Here is a 16,864-nt window from a genome sequence, read left to right on the forward strand (position 1 = left end):
AGATCATGACAGCATAATGTCATTAATATACTTGTCTTAATATAATTCAGTCATGGCCTTAAATTATTTATGATCAGTACCTACAGTATAATGGAGCAATTCAGCAGATAAGTCTCATACGTTTTACTGATAATAGATTTTCATAATGTACATGTATCAGTATATGGCAAAAATATTGTATATTGTTCAGTGCAATTAACTACATTACTAGGTAGATTTCAGTTGAGGTGGTTCGGGCAGGCTGATTTTTTTTAACCATATGTGAAAACATATCTCAAGGGTGACTGAAATTGTGTAAAAATATACATAAGTGATGGCATAAGCACTCACAGCATTTTTATATGAGATGAAGAAAAAGGATCATTCTAAAAACACATCTGCAACAAAATTAGTAATGAAAAGCAATGAGAGGCAGGATACAGGAAAAGGTCCAAAGTGCTGAAAATCCTTCACAGCGCAGTCAGGGGGATAATTACAAATATGGCTCAGCTGCAAATACGCCCATAGCAGGCTGTCCTCAAAAACTGTGCTTGATTGACATCTCCTGAACTTTCAAACTTTCACTGGTCAAATCAGACAGAAATTAAGAAAAAAAGCCACCTGTGTGAGCGTGCAGGGCCTCTAACAGGATACTTCTTTTTTCCACAAGATGTGTCCCTCTTCCACAGGCGAGATGTTGGTTTCTCTGTAATTGTTTGGTCTTTTTATGTAGCTCTATAATTCACCATGAACACTCCTCGATTGGACAGTTCCAGTACTTACCTTGTGGAAAAGAGCTGCAGGGCTTCCAGTCCTGAATCCATTTATTGACAACATATTAACATTTACAACTCCAGACTTACAGGGTCAGCAGCTGTCAGGACGTTGGGAAATAGAATGCAATATACATTTGCCAAAACGGGTTATTCATCAATTTCTATGAATTAAAACACAATGTATTGCTCCTTTCCTGTTTTACTGTTTTACACCACTGCATATTACACTTTTGTGCTTTTAAAGCAATAGTTCGATATTTTGGGAGATTTGGTTTCTTGCAGAGCTTAATGAAAGAAGGAAAATGTATTCCCCTCTCAATATTGTGGTAAATATAAAGCTACAGCCAGCAGCTGGTTTACTTAGCTTAGCACAAAAACAGGAAAACGGCTATCCTGGCTTTGTCTAAAGGTAACAGAGGCAGAACCTCTAACGGTGTTGTTTCATATTTCACTTTTTAAAAAAACATGACCTAACTTATAAATTAACCTACGGAAGCCCTAAGAGGCCATACATTCACACATTTTATCTACTCTGTTTTCCCGTGATAACAAGTTTATTTACATTGTTTTCTTATGATCTCAAGTTATTTATGTCATTATCTCGAAATATCAAATACTGAGATCATTCTTGTGGGATCTCAAGATAACGAAAGCAGAGAAAATGACCTCATAGCCTCATTAATTTGAGATCTTGAGAAAACAGTTATGAATTAAATGTGATAGGCTGCCAATAAAGCTGTAGCCTTCCTAAAAGTCTTCTTAGATGACGCACGGGTCTGTAACAGCAAGGCATAAAGCTATTTCAGTCTGTGTCAGCCCTTGATTGAAGATATGTGACATGTGATCAGTATTCTCCTGCTCCTCTGAAACTGCTACACTGAATGATTCTTTCAGCAATCATTTAAAATACTAGACTAGGATTTTGTTTTCTCAAGATCTTGAATGGACATCCTTCACATGTTGTACCTGCTTCCTCTTAGCTTTATCTTGGTAATAGTTTAGTTGCCTATGTTTATTCTTCTGCACCTAGTTATCAACAACAGATGGTGCTACCAGGGGCATGTTACGGTGAAGAAGATCCTGGTAGAGGACTTCGCGAGGTGGTGCAGGATCAACCATCTGCAGCGGAACACCTCCAAGACCAAGGAGATGGTGGTGGATTTCAGAAGGAAGAAACCACATCTCCAACCTGTGTCCATCGAGGGGGTCGATGTGGAGGTGGTCAGGACTTACAAATATCTGGGGCTGCAGCTGGATGTAAGAGGCTGGACTGGACAGACAATATGGTCACTCTCCACAGGAAAGGGCAGAGCCGTCTGTACTTCCTGAGAAGGCTGGGGTCCTTCAACATCTGCAAAAAACTGCTGCAGATGTTTTACCAGTCTGTGGTGGCCAGCGTCATCTTTTATGCTGTAGTTTGCTGGGGAGGAAGCAGCAAGAAGTGAGATGCCGGGGTCGACTGGACAGACTGGTGAGGAGAGCTGGCTCAGTGGTGGGCTCAGAGCTGGAATCTCTGGTAACTGTGGCAGAAAGAAGGACCCTGGACAAACTGTTGTCCATACTGGACAACGCCCACCACCCTCTGCACAACACCTTCATCGGGCAGAGGAGTGTGTTCAGTGGCAGACTGCTGTCCCAGCCCAGCTCCAACAACAGACTTAAAAACTCTTTCGTCCCCCTGGCCATCAGACTGTACAACAGCTCCTAGTCATGGCAGGGAGGACAAATATAGACAAAATCTGTACTCTTTACTTTACTTTCCATTTGCACTGTTTACTGTTTTTGCACTGTTTTTACTGTGGCTACTGTGTTATAAGTTATTTTAATTTTAATTCTATTTTAATATAGGTTTAATGTATGTTTAATACATGTATGTTTTGTATGCTACTGGATACTAGAATTTCCCTCGGGATAAGTAAAGTATATATCTATATCTATCTATCTATCTATCTATCAATGCATGTCCTTTGTATGTGTAATAAAACTGATTCTGACTTACAATGAATAAATTGAAGTTCAAAGCGTACACCTAACAAAATGCTGCAAAACACCAAGACAGGAAAGGAAGGAAATAGTTACAATATTTGAAATGTGAAACTATTATATATATATATATATATATATATATATATATATATATGCATATATACACACACACACATACACACAAAGCAGATCAGGTTGACTACAAATGGAGAGCAGACAATATGCACTCAGACATAATATATAATAATAATATTTGAGGTTAATGGAGGCAAAACAAAAATGTGTGCTGAAGCTGAAACTCCAGCTATGATTCTTGATAGCTTCACATACACTGTGAGCTCAGTTCTAAGTAATCCAAAAGTCACACACACACACAAACACAGAGAGAGAAAATCCCTTTGGTGACAGAGCTGACTGTCAAAGGAAGGGAGTCACATCACACTCACATCATATAAGGACAAAAACAGGAGAGAAGGCTGACAAAGAGGAAGCAGCAGGGCAGAGCAGAGTGCGAAAGGAGTGATGAGAAACAACGAGAGAGGAGAGGAGAAAGAGATGTGTGTGTGGGAATCGGAGGGGACTCCAGCTGTGTGTTTACCCTGCACCAGGGAAGGCTGTGTCAAGCCAGCTGAGATGACAGAGCAGACGAGGGCTGCGACACGCAACACAGACAACGGGTTGCGTACACACACACTCAAAGGTGTGTGTGCGCATTTGAGTTATGCATGAGTCATGCTGAATAGATGCACCGCAGCAAATCTGTCTCGAGGTGGATTTCTGTGAGCGGCAATTTCTAACCTGTGCGTTTGCCTTCTTGTGGAAAAAATGTGGCATTCAGCAAAGTCAGCATCCAACTCATTACACCCGTGTGACCTTCTGTGAAATACACAAGACCACACACAGACATACAAAAACATTTTGTCACATTAAGCCACATTTTACAGCATGTTCTTTGCAGGATTTTACCTCAGAACAACTTGGTCTGACTGTAAACAGACATTTGTAATGGCATTAGTAGGTCAGTTAACCTTGAGCATCCTGGGCAGCAGTTTCCTCAACAGGACCAAGAGGTGGCATAACCACCATCTGGCTATCTTACATAACTGCAGAGTAGTACTGTACTGTTAGGTTATGCAAAGCGGCAGAATAGATTTTTCTCATGTTAGTAAGGCTGGTATACTGGTACACATAAAAGCATGGAGAGTGATACGTTATTAGTAATATGAAAAGAACATTCACAAGGCCCTGAATGTTGAAACATGGGCAGCTCAGTCCAAAAAGTATCGGTTTTTATTCTGCTGTTTGGCAGTAGCACAGTTAAAGGAGTTACAGGTAGCTTTAATTAAATTAATCCTTTTTTTATTGCCTATTTGTGTTGTTAGTTGAGTAAGTTGAGTTGTAACCTCACTTAAAAATAAACCATTTGCCAGCTTTCCTGGTTGCCTGTAACAGCATCTTTGCCTCTTCCTATGTGAAGAAATTGGGTCAGATTTGTTTCACTAAATTCATTGGCTTACATAGGCTCTGAGGTTCATGCAAGCCCCCGAGCCTGTTGCCAACTAATACTAAACTCAACAGCGATAACACCACAGCTAACAAGATGGAGTCCGCTAACACCAAAAATTGACCGGCTCCCAGCACAACACAAACTCCACATAAGGATAAAACTGTTATGAGTTGTAGTTTCTTCCTGGTGAGTTTGAGTTTTTGCCATTTGTTTCGTATGTCTATTTGCCTGTTTCTCTCGTTCCTTGCCCTTAGTAGTTTATGTCTCGTCTTTTATCTTGGCTCTTGGTCCTGTGTTTCAGTTCTTTGTCTTTGTTCCCAGTCCTGTGCCTCGGTTATGTTTTAGTATTTACTTCTTGTTCCTCGCCTGCATTATTTTAGTTTAGTCTGCTCTGTATTCTGTGTCTTAGCTCCTCGTTCTGTGTCTCGGTTTATGTCTTACTGTTTTGGGTTCTGTCCTGTGTCCATTATCAGTTATATAGTCTGTGTTTTGGGGTTCACTCATGTCCGTCTGTCTTGTCTGTCGTCTAGTGTTCAGTAACCCTTGTCATGTCTGTTACCCCAATGATCCCTCTGCATGGCTGTCTCTCTCTGTTTTCCCCTGCTCGCTCTCTCCCTGCCTGTGCCTCGTTAGCCTCATGTCTTTCACCTGTGTTGCTCTCAGTGGACAGTGGAGCTAACGGCTGTGTGTGGAACTGGCTAACTTGCTTAGCTAGGTGCATCTGTAATTCACGTTAACGCTCATTTCAACAAGGCTGACAATTTTGTCTAGCGAACAACAGGCTTAGAACTAAATGTACTCACCAGAGAAAGTGAACAGCCAACTCCTAATAAGCTTTTTCAACAGCGCTGGTTAAATTTACACAGTGCCGTGGGTACGAGTCACTCTAGCCTGATTTACAGGTCGACATGGTAACGACTTGTCAATCACAGATAATCCCGCCCTGAAGCATACTCTGCTTTATTGTCTATGTTCCTCTAAAGTGGACCATAATTTACTAAATGAACATCATTTTGTATTGAAGAAGACATGAAACTTGTGATTGAGACCATAAACTCATTATGAAAGTGTTTACTGAGGTACTAAATCAGCTGAGAAGTAGGGTCATTTAATCATTATTTCAAATGGAACCAGACATCTTTTTGCAACCAGAAGAGTTGCCCCCTGCTGGCTGTTCGATAGAATGCAGGTTTAAGGGACTTCCACGTTCACATATCGGTTTGCTGACAGAAGCTTCCCACTTGGGTGCAGAACAGCAACATAGTGGAAGACCCATTCAGTACAGTAGTGTAACTTACTATGGTCTAACTTTTATACTAAAGTGCATGGATTAGGTCAATGTCAAGTTGATAAAAAAAATAAAAAAATAAAAAATATTACTGTAAGCTGCAGTGGGAATTTTATTGAGTTTCTAGCATTTTGTGTGATGCTGTCTCCAGTGTTTTGGTCTCTGTTTTGACTGATGCCAAGTGCCTGCTCATTAGTTTGAGCATGTGCACAAGCATAGGCTTGGAAAAGTAGTGGTTGCAATCTGAAACCTTTCTGCTAGAGGCCAGTGAAACTACACATGGCCTCTTTTAAGAACCTGTTTACAGTTGTTTGACAAAATAATCTTAAAGTGAGACAATGTAACTTTTTAGAGGTGACATAACTTCTTCCTCTCCTAAGTGAAATGTTGAATAGCTAAGCTATAAAACACACCCATGGTCATTTTCGGTACAGAGGTTTTGCAGGAACAGTCTTATTTGGTCTGGTAACACTGAGTAGCTTATGGTGGCTAATGTTAGCAAGCAAACTTTAGATATCGCCATGTGACTGACAGAACGGAGTAAGTTTGGTGACGTTTCTATAGCTGTGCTACTGCTACACTATATGTCACATTAAAATTTCAGCCCTCAATTTCAAGCAACAATCCATGTTTATTAATCATTAGTGACATGCCCATTATTGGTGCTTTTGTTTTACTTTGGAAAGAGCAGTCACCAGGCATACTGTACTGTTCTGTGTTACTTAACCTCCTACTCCACTATTATGTCTGTGATCCATGACAGCCTGGTGTTCTCCTACGAGCTCGGGAAGAGATTAACACCTCAATATCTCTCCGCCTGCTAAGCACCAGTTCAGCCTCATTCAACTGGCTGAAACCAAGGCCTTGAATAGAACCGTGGTGGACCAATCACAGGCAGGGGAGGTGCACTTCTGTCCTTCAAATAAAGTCACTGGGAAAACAGTATTACAGTGTAGTTCAAACACACCACCTAGTGTTGGTAAAGAAAAGTGTGTATGTTCTCCAGGGTGATGTGCCCAGGAATTAGTGTGTAAAAATCCTGCTACGCATGATGCAGTTATATTACATCGGGTGGTATTGTGGTTCTGATACTGACTGTAGTTGCACAAAAGACAGAAATTCGCAGAAACATGAGGTAACATCTGCTCAGCAAAAGAAAAATCAATACTGTAGCAGTATACGGAGCAGAGAAAGGGAAAAGCAGGGCTTACTGTGAAAATGAATGGAACCACCGCCAACCAAACAAAAGACCTTTATACCGCAATATGATATGTACTTAAGATGAAGGTACAAGATAATGTATCAAATAAGACACCATAAAAGGTCCATTGTTTTACAGCAACAAAATTAGATAATTAGCATTTTCTAGACAGTTCTCTCAGTTGGATTTGTGACATCAACAGCCTCCATATGGTAAAATTATTGCCTTCAGATTGGCTGTGTGATCCTCTTGGACTTTAATATACATATTAGTGTATGTTTGTTTCTTTAATTAACGGATATTAAAAGAGAAATGGTGAAAATACTGCTTACTAGGAAGCTAAGCCATGGGTCAAAGTTGTTGTATTAGCTTTATTGTAACGGTATTGCATTTTAAAGAACCTATGTTGACTAAAAGCAGAAAAAAAATCTGGAGGGATACATTTCCATGGTTATTTAAGTCAGACTTATTTCAGACTATTTATGGAATGTAAAATGAGTCTGGTTTAGTCTAGTACGCCTGGTTTAACTGGTAATGTTGATTTCTAAACAGGCCTTTCATGGGTCAGTTTACTGTGGCACTGTCAGAAGTCAGAAACGGCAAAACAAATCTTCTAAAAAGCCTCAGCCCTAAAGTGCACTCTCAGACAATGTGTGAATCATTTTTGATCAGGAAAAATAAAACAAACAGCCAAAATCTGCCCACAAACGTTGCTTTAATTGACTGTTAAAAATAAGTAAGGCTAGAGATGCTGTAGAAGTACAAGATGGTGTGTACTGCTAACTTGGAAGAAACAAAGTACCTGCCAAGGTAATGACACGCATTTGTAGATGAGAGGGGTGTCAGAGACCTGTGGAGGAGGGCGAGAGTGGTGGGATAAAGATGCCCACTCATGGACTTCAGCCTTTAGAGCTGAAAACTGATTGTGTCAGGGTCTGTGGACAAGCTGAGGGGTTTCTACTAAAAAAACAAAAGTTCTGAAGCAGTCCCCCCACCAAACAACTCCTCTCACCTCAGAGACATAGTGCATAGCTGAGTAAGGTTAACCCCTTCAAAACAAATTCATATCATTTCAACAGCAAAAACTGTTGCAAAACAACAAACCCAAGCCAGTTACATGTTTCATACATACATAAATCATATATATTTTCATATTCAATGTACAAAGATACATTCTGAATTGCAAAGGCTCAATCATTGTAAATAAATACTGAAATGGCTAAATTGCAATAAATTTTTCTCCTTTCCTGGAGAGGACACATGCACACACACGCACACTCATGATGAGGACAGGCCTCCTCTGATACTGTTCAATACAACGACAAAACAAAGAACATACCAGTGCAGCGTACTGGTACACAGAGGCCAGAAATATATAGTCTCATATTACACCCAAATGAACATCTTGGGCACTGTACTCTGAGAGTACAGTCTAAAAGAATTTTTCTTTTTAAAAAAAGCTCATAAAAATAGACTTCAATCAGTTTTCCATCAGGAGGAGATATCACTGATAACTTTAAATAAACAACATCATGTTGCACAAAGTGGGCAGAGCAGAACCAAAAATGTAAATGTTATGAATTTTGACCTCTAAATGTCAAGATAAGGATTGGGGGGGGGGGGGGGGGTATGTAACCCACAGCGTGTCTGCTTGTTTTATCCTCTCATAATAACAGAACCAGCACATTCTCTGCTCTCACACCCTGAAAATATTTCAATTTCCTAATATGAAAGTCTAAAAATATATCTTATCTATACACCAGGATTTCTGTTACAAAAACTTGCATGTTATCTACATGGCTATAGACTCAAACATGCTGCTTAAAGAGGCCATGTTAGTTGAGACACGAGTATTGTTTCAGCATGTGGCAAACTTTCAATCTTTAATTCTTTATCCTTTGGTAGCAAATGTAACATTCGTTCAAGAAAAAATAAATACTTTGTCACACTTGAAAAGCCTGCAAGTTATTCCTTTCAACACTCAATAACTAGGCATATTTTAAAGTGTCTACAAGCTGGAGCTGGTGGGTAGACAGAGTCTGTGAATCTTTCAGTACTGCAACCAAAGTTACTCAAAGGAAGGGAGGATTTACAGTATGTAGTGACAGATGTGACAGCAGCTGCTGCTTTTCATTTCATCATTATAGGTTTTGTGAATGGACTTGTGTCAGTCACAGAGTTAGTTATTGCCTCTAATGATTTATTATAACATTCAAGTCACAGAGCTAAGCAAGACTAACAGTCTATTTCCAGCTCTGTGAGGCTGTACTTTGAGCAAAATGCTAATGTTAGCAACATGCTCACAACGACAATGCTAACAGGTATAATGTTTACCATGTTCTTAGTTTTAGTGTGTTTTGTTCATTTTGTTCATCAAAGAATTGGACAAAATAAAATTTAGACCTGGTGGTGGTGCTTTGGTTGAGATATTTCAGTATGGACCAAAGTTGTGGACCAAGCGACAGACATTGAACACACCGCTGATATGAAGGCATTCCCAAAATGGAAAAGAAATGGGTTACAAATCTTTTTCATCATGCAGCAGAAAGAATATTTTTTCTTTCAGATGTTTAGAAGATGGATTTTTCTAAACAATGCCACCGTATTTCATAAAATCAGATGCTTAGCTCTGTGACTTTAATGTCATGGTAATGCACGCATGAGAGGAATAAATTGGGGCTTCCACTAACACATCTTGAATATTTAGATAAATACGGGGCCATCCTCTGCTCAGACAGATACGAACGAGATGAATCTGACGGATTGCATTTGACTTCAACAAAGTCGGACCTAGAGTCATGTGGCGGTCAATTACATTTTTCTGGCATACAATCAAAAACCTAGCTTCTCAAAGGATGAAAAACTATAAAACTCCACGAAATAGGATGTGGGTTTCATATAGAATCCCACATGATCTTACACTATAGAAGGACAACAGGGGAGCGGTCTGATTTAGCATCAAGTCGACTCCAGCATGAGCAAACAAAGACTGAACTGAGGAGGGAACCTGGAAATGTTAGGAGGAAAATTCATTGTATTTGCTGAGCAAATATAACAAAACAACAAAAGGTCTGCATCTGATAACAGTTTTACCTCAAATATTATTAAAATAGACAGAGGCATTATGATCGATTGAATTTCAATACCATAAAATAAAAAAATAAAAAACAACAAATAAGAGAATAATAAAATAAACCAATAACATGCAGTTTGCGTCAATCTGTATGCACTCGTCCAGTCCAGTTCACCACTGAATAAGCTCTCAGAACAGTTTTTGCTCGTTTCACTCTTACTGTTCAGATCTGAGGAAGAAAAAAGTGCTGATTAAACTCGTGCCTGTGGAGCGGAGTCGGCCACCTGAACTCCTTCTCCATCATGGCAGCGGGTTTGAGAGAGAAGGCAAAACATTCCTCAGGGGTCTGAGGTCAGAGTTCAGTCCTCGCTGGCCACGACCTGCCAGACAATGAGGTGGCTGCGCTCAGCTTTTGCCAGGGAGGGCTGCAGTTTCATGATGGGCTCCTCGCCATCCTCCGCCTCGCCATCGTCATCTCCTAAAGACATACAGAGAGACGCCGCATTTGTCTCTAGATCTGCTGTGTTGATTACAATAATGTTTTTAATCCATTACATGTAGCAAACTTACCCATCCTAAAGTCAATGTAGCCTTCTCCTCCACTCATCACCAAAATAGACTTGGTTCCTTCCGGAGTTGCGGCATCTGTCGCCTTGTCACCTGCTGCCTCTGCTCCGCAGGACGCAGATGGTACTGCATGACCTGAAAGCACAGAGCCACAAACTGTAAATAACACCAAGCAAGTCCAGATTGTGTTTCTCTGTTACAGACCTTCTTATCAGTATACTGTATTTAAATAAGATCTCACCCCTCTGGCTCACTAGTTTTTAATCTGCATTCAATATGAGAAGCCAAGTACGGATAGCAAACTGTTTATTTTTCAATTTTATACACAATTTTTCAATTTTATAGCCTGCTGATTACAAAAAAATGTTTTCCAACACATATATCACACATAGGTGTCTGGCAGCAGCAACGGAAAGGACAACTTGCTCTTTCTTCTTTATGGATAAATACTATACCAAATCTACCCAAAATGTTTTTATAAAATCCAAAGAGTTATAAAAAGAAGCCAGGTTTGATTACCTGGGACAGCAGTGAAGAACTTGACCGCATCTCTGTGACCATGGAAACAGAGCTGAGCGTGAGCCATGGAACAGTATGGAACAAAAGTACCGGCTGTCACTTTATCACCGCTTTCGTCACCGTAAACACGAACTGCACTTCCTGGTTGGTTACCTGTTTCCTTGGTTACCTTATTGGCGGCTAAAGGAACAAGTGTGAAATGGAGGTAAATCACAAAGCTCAGTCCACCTGTTTAAAAAGCACTCTGTTTAACTAATATGATATACATGTTGAAGAGAGCAGGAGAACTGTTCAGTTTGAATGGATGTGTCCACCTGAAGATTATTCCCCTAAAAATAAAATCAGTCTAGCTCCTGAACTCACACTCTGTCAAAGGGATGGAGATGATGACTCCATTTCCGGTGCCGATCCACAGACGACTGCACGACACCATGAGAGCTGTGATCCTCACAAATGAGAAGCCTAGTTTCCCAGTACCTAAGGAAAAGGTATAGAGAAAACAATTTAAACCAAATCGCAGTGGAGGAACAAAAGTGTCTTGAGTGTGTCATGAAGGCGCTTCTTCTTCAAAAAAAAAAAAAAATTAAGAGTGAACTGACCCAGCATCTTGCTGACGTACGGCTCGATGTCGACGTCCTGAAGGTGCTGGAAGGTGTGAGCGTGGAACAGCCTGAGAGTCGAGTCCAGTCTGATAGACACCCAGATGCCATCGCCATCCCAGGCCAGCTGACGTACCTGGCTCTCCTTACGAGGGTGGGCGTCAAATGACTTCTGCGAAGGACAGAGTCATGCAGAGGGCAAAATTACTATCACGCTGTCAAGTTAATTTGAAGAAAATTTGATGTGGCGGGGGAAGAGAGAATTTGAACAAGATGAGTTCAGGCTGTTCTTTGTTCCAGGAAGAGAGACAAAGCACAGCCAATGACTCACATTAGCCTGGCGAGCTAGCAGTTAGCTAAGGATTATATAAAGCAAAATAAGTTGATCTACAAACTGGTAAGGCAGATCATTTCTTGTTTTGAGATGCTATAGTGTGTTTTGGCCACCCTGCTGTATTCTGTGTTGGTCTATTGGTCTATCGAGTTTCGGGTCTCAAATTCGGCCGTACGTGGGGCGGGTTCAGTCGCGTCTAGTTTGAAAGGTGCGGCTTCGGGAATGGCTTTATGCTCGTGCTGAACTCTGAACTGAACATGCTAAGTCTTATCATACCTCTATCCTCATGGCTTTGGGCTGCACCACATAGATCCTGTTCCTGTAGCCACACCACACCTTGTCGTGCACTACAGTCATGCAGCGGACGGAGTAGTGTGGTCTCCCCAAGTCTAACAGATGGTAGTTGGTCAGGTCCCACTGTCCATCTGACACAAAAAAAAGGAAGTCAAGATTTACAATTAGATGTACATTATGTCAGGTAAATATTACTTTTTATTTCAAAGTAACGTGCAGTGTTAGTGTCCCCTCACCTACTCCTCTGTGGAAAATGGCTAAAGTGCCATCAGAGAGGCCGACCAGTACACGCCCTTTCACATGCCTGGGGGAGAGAAACAAACACTTTCACAAAAAGTACCAACAGGACATGAAATCGAGGTTGACCATATGGTGTAAAACATACATCCGTCATTTATTTCGGTGTACTTACACAATGCCGAGCACAGAGTCCTTCAGCTTTATAGAATGGAGACACTTCTTCCACTGAGCCACGGAGGAGTGGACGTACACGCTAGAATCACAAACGTTTCCTCAGTCACCACAATTCTTGATTTCTGGTGCTGGGCAAAACGACACAGACATTTGAAACTCACCATCCATTCTGGGCCCCCAGCCACATAGTGGGCAGAACACTGCTCATTTTCTGAGCCTCTTCTCTCATCAGGTCCTGCTCCTCGGCGTTGAGGTTTGAACTTACTCCATCTTTCAACAGATCACTCTCCCTGCTCATCAGAGACGACCAGTATTATTAGAGGTGCAGCGTTTGTATAATTCTTACTTTCCACCAATTGTAGTGAACAGCTGCGTATCTGTCAAACTACACAATTAACACTGGACAGTGGTAGCACTATATGTATAATGCACTTGTTAGTGTTACAGCCCATTTCGTTGAGAGGAAGTGGTAGCCAAGGGCAAAACACACACTTAATCTTAATGTAGCAAGGGTAGTTTTACTTGAAGGTTTAATGCACTGCAATGATAATTTACCATCACACAAATATTTACATAGGTTTCACGATCAAACAGTAAATGGCTTAATGAGTGATTGGATGTCGTTGCTCAGTTTGTTTATGGTTGTACTGATATAATTGAGTTTTATTGGACAGACTGAAGTGTAGGGTAATGGGTCTCCTGATGTTACCTCTGAGAGTAGTTGGCTGGAGCCTCTGCTGGCTGCTGAGCTCCCAGTGGATCAGTGAAGACGTGTTCGGTGTAGACTCCCCCCAGGCTCTGTCTCTGGTCAGCAGGACCTGCACTGGCCTCTGTCGCCTCTGTGGCTTCCTCTGCTAGTCTGGAGACTGCAGAAAGGATCGTCTCTTAGCAAACTGGGCCAACTCAAGAGTAGGTAATATTTATGGTGTCACTTTAGCTTTGTTTCTGTACAGATGTTGTCCGCCCCTCACTAAAATGCAGATTGTTGTACGTCTTTCTTTTTGTGTTCTTTAGAGCTGACAATAATCACATCATCATACTTTTTCTCATCCACATCACATGTGGTTGAACGTATTTTTGCCATATCAAAAATCAGAGTAGGAAATGGTCCCAACTGACTGAAGGTCATTTTTGTCATACTTTTAGGCCTAGAAGTAAAAGCATTTTAGCAACTTTCTTAACTTAGGACTTCTCACTCCTATCTCTGCTGATATTTAGCAGAGCTCCGGATGTGTGGCCAGGAAACGGCAGTCAGACAGAGACATGAAGACACACACGGTGAAGAAATGTTCATCAAAGACTAGGAGCTTGTTGAAAGATACCGTTTCAGCAAACAAATTTTATTCTTCTTTGACAGGCGGGATGCATATGCATATGACAGCGAGCTCTGTGGTGACTTGCATCTGTCACAATCAGTATGTGTGGTAATAAGTCAATATCTGGTAAAAACAAGCTGCAGCCACAGCTTGTTTAGTAAGTCATTCATTTGTTTAAAATGATCGCTGGTGGGGCCATATTTAAGGGATGCATTCATATTGTTGCAGAAGATTTCCCTACACTGTGTGACATTACAGAAAGAATTTCCCCACCTGTAAGGACACATATGTTTTTCAGGAACGTAACTGCATGTGGAATAGGTGCAACACTTGCAAGATGAGGCACTTCTACAGGCAGTAAAACAATATTATTGGACAAGTGCCACTCAGCTGAATCTAATTACATTTAAAATTAAACTAAAACTGTATTGTTGATTGTTTAATCCATGCAAGTGGCTTGCTGAAGTTTACCTAAAGCCAGTGAATGGCTTATTGCTAAATAATATGGGTGTTCCCGACTACAGATTAGATTGAGACTAACTGGGCATTTACAGCTAAACTGAGGCTTTCTGTTTCCTGCATTTCTGAATCTGAAGTTTAATATTTCAACTAGCAACAGTCAGAAACCTTCAACACATTATCCTAACCTTTACTCACTTACAGCGACGTGACATTCTCTCTGGTTTGGGAAGCGTCATAAATAACTCTGAAGTCCTAGACTCTGAGAGATGCTTGAGAAACACGGTCCCTGATCGCCAAGACTGCTTGCTAACATCTCTTACCAGTTTCACCGTCTTTTCCTGGACTGCCTGCTGTCTGAGGAACAGCTGCTGCTCCTTCAGCATCACAGCCAACAACAGTGATGCCTCCGAGCACACCATCGCCTTCTACTGAGCTGCTATTGGTTGATTGTGAGGTGCTGTCTCCTGCAGGTTCTGTTTCAGAGTTTGGAGTGACTTCCTCACCAGCTGGGTAGTCCGTCTCTCTTGCACCTAAATTTAAGTATACATATGTAAACATGAATAAAAAAGCGTGCTGCCCCATGTAATCAGTGCAATCCATCTGCGGGCCTCTGAAGCAAAATCAGTTATTTGCACACAGATGTCAATAAAATCCTCTAGTCCTCTATGGACTTGCAGCTACACTCAGATGCATGTGTTTATCTGCTGACCTGGTACACTGGCGATGCAGAGGACGTGGGAGTTACAAACAAAGAAGCTCTCTAGGATGTTTCCAGGCTGGTTGGCGTCAATGACAACGGCTTTAGTGGTGGAGTGGGTGCTGGTGCAGATCCAAACCAGTGACGACAACTCATCCTGCTGCCGCAACTCTTTCTGCTGCTCCTGCAACAACAAACAAAAAAAGACACAGAGCAATGAAACATTTTGTGTATGTGTTTTTGTAATTACAGGCACCCTTTCGAAAACTAGTGACTCAAATTTGATACTTTAAATATTTTAGTGTCTGATTTATGAATAATTGCTATCATTATTTTTATCACCATGTGTCCCCTGTGGGATGGAAAGATGTGTGCGTACCTTGATATCTTGATCCAGTTTATCCAGGCTGCTCTGAGATCCTATCTTCTTTTTAGGGCTCTCTGGTCCTGGCACGTCACTGTAAAACACGCTGGCTCCTATGATCAAACCCCCGTCTCTGGTTTTCCCTCCAGAGAGGTTCACGCCAGCAGCACACCACAGCTGAAGCACAGACACACGGTGACAGATATGATGACGACACACAAAATACATGAAAGCTATCAAGAGATGTGCAATACAGCCGAGACATAATCCCAGCTAAGACAAAGAAAAGGAACCATTAGGAACCATTATTACAAACAATTGAATTATTAGAATGGTTTGATGGCGTATCTGGCCAACACTGGGCTATCAACGGCTTCAGTCAAAACATACCAACATAACTCCTTCTCATATTGGTTAAAAGAAATGTAAAAATATGCGGGATTATTGATGAGGATGAAAGCTAACAAGACATTTTGAATGCAATTATTAACCAACAAGCAGGAGGAAATACCTTCATAGAAGCATCCTTCTCATCCAGTGGTCTGAGGAAGACAGGAACAGGTAGATTCTTCGTTTTACTCTCTGTCGGACCTCCATTCGCCTGAAAATGTAAAAACCGCACCATTGCATTACAACTTGTTTCTGTTGTGGCTCCCATCACAATAGTTCTACCTCCTTCTGAAGAGGACTGTCTATAGTAATTACAACTGGAAGGTTGCTCATCTCTTTACTTTGTATTTCTTGGGTAGACTCCAGCCGTAAGCCTGCACTCTGCTGTCCTCCTTCTGGACGTGGGCTTTGACCTGCTGGTACTGAGCCCGCTTCTGCTCTCTCCTGGACACCACGTTATCGGCTGCCACTCTGGGGGACAGAACAACAGCTCGCTCAAGAAAGATGTCTACTCTTTGACAAAAATAGATGAAACTGAAACAGGGAGCGCTTTGATGACAATTTTAACAAAAGGTGTTAACATTAAGTTAGACTAGGGCTGGGTAAGTTAACGTGTTATTATTGCATTAACACATTAATAAATTAACACTGACAATTACTTTATCTCACATTAACGCAGTTTTTATTATTATTATTATTTTGAAAGTCCGTTGCTCACTGGCCCTCAATACACATACAGTCAAACCCTGGGTCACAGGAGGGGCGGGATGTTGATCAGCCTGCAAATCACCCAACCAAACAAGCAGTGGAGGGAGGCTTCGGCAGACTATGCTGGATGCAGCGTGTGGGAGAAGTAAGACAGCGCTCCGCGAGTATACAGCAGGCGCTCTATGGAGAGTAACAATGGCAACGGCTTCTGTGCGCTACACAGCTGTAGCCCATTTAACTTAAGTTAAAATTATAGGCTACATGACTTCACCTGATAGGCCTTCATCTAGTTTTGCGGGCATGCTCTGCCACATGAATTCCCTCCTGCTTATGCAGTACATTTAAATTGAAAGTGCGCAATACACTACTTCAGAATTCATTGTTCAATTT

At 41.3% G+C, this 16,864-nt stretch overlaps 1 protein-coding gene across 4 annotated transcripts in view; it reads right to left on the reverse strand.

The window, feature by feature from the left end:
• Positions 1–7,433: 7,433 nt before the first annotated feature.
• The window catches only part of spag9b (sperm associated antigen 9b), a 38,527-nt gene continuing 29,096 nt past the window's right edge, over positions 7,434–16,864 (reverse strand). For all 4 annotated transcript variants that reach the window (XM_038735431.1, XM_038735432.1, XM_038735434.1 and 1 more), the window contains 15 exons: positions 16,108–16,237; positions 15,888–15,977; positions 15,392–15,553; positions 15,025–15,196; positions 14,636–14,845; positions 13,247–13,403; positions 12,699–12,827; positions 12,536–12,616; positions 12,360–12,427; positions 12,106–12,254; positions 11,496–11,667; positions 11,260–11,373; positions 10,897–11,076; positions 10,381–10,512; positions 7,434–10,288 (listed from right to left, as the gene is read on the reverse strand). In XM_038735431.1, the coding sequence (XP_038591359.1) occupies positions 10,170–10,288; positions 10,381–10,512; positions 10,897–11,076; positions 11,260–11,373; positions 11,496–11,667; positions 12,106–12,254; positions 12,360–12,427; positions 12,536–12,616; positions 12,699–12,827; positions 13,247–13,403; positions 14,636–14,845; positions 15,025–15,196; positions 15,392–15,553; positions 15,888–15,977; positions 16,108–16,237 (2,065 nt within the window). In that variant the 3' untranslated portion in view covers positions 7,434–10,169. The remainder of the gene's footprint in view (positions 10,289–10,380; positions 10,513–10,896; positions 11,077–11,259; positions 11,374–11,495; positions 11,668–12,105; positions 12,255–12,359; positions 12,428–12,535; positions 12,617–12,698; positions 12,828–13,246; positions 13,404–14,635; positions 14,846–15,024; positions 15,197–15,391; positions 15,554–15,887; positions 15,978–16,107; positions 16,238–16,864) is intronic.

The sequence above is a fragment of the Micropterus salmoides genome, unplaced genomic scaffold, assembly GCF_014851395.1.
Source record: "Micropterus salmoides isolate LMB-PRFRI ecotype aquatic unplaced genomic scaffold, ASM1485139v1 Ms_hic_scaffold_21, whole genome shotgun sequence".
NCBI classification, from domain to species: domain Eukaryota; kingdom Metazoa; phylum Chordata; class Actinopteri; order Centrarchiformes; family Centrarchidae; genus Micropterus; species Micropterus salmoides.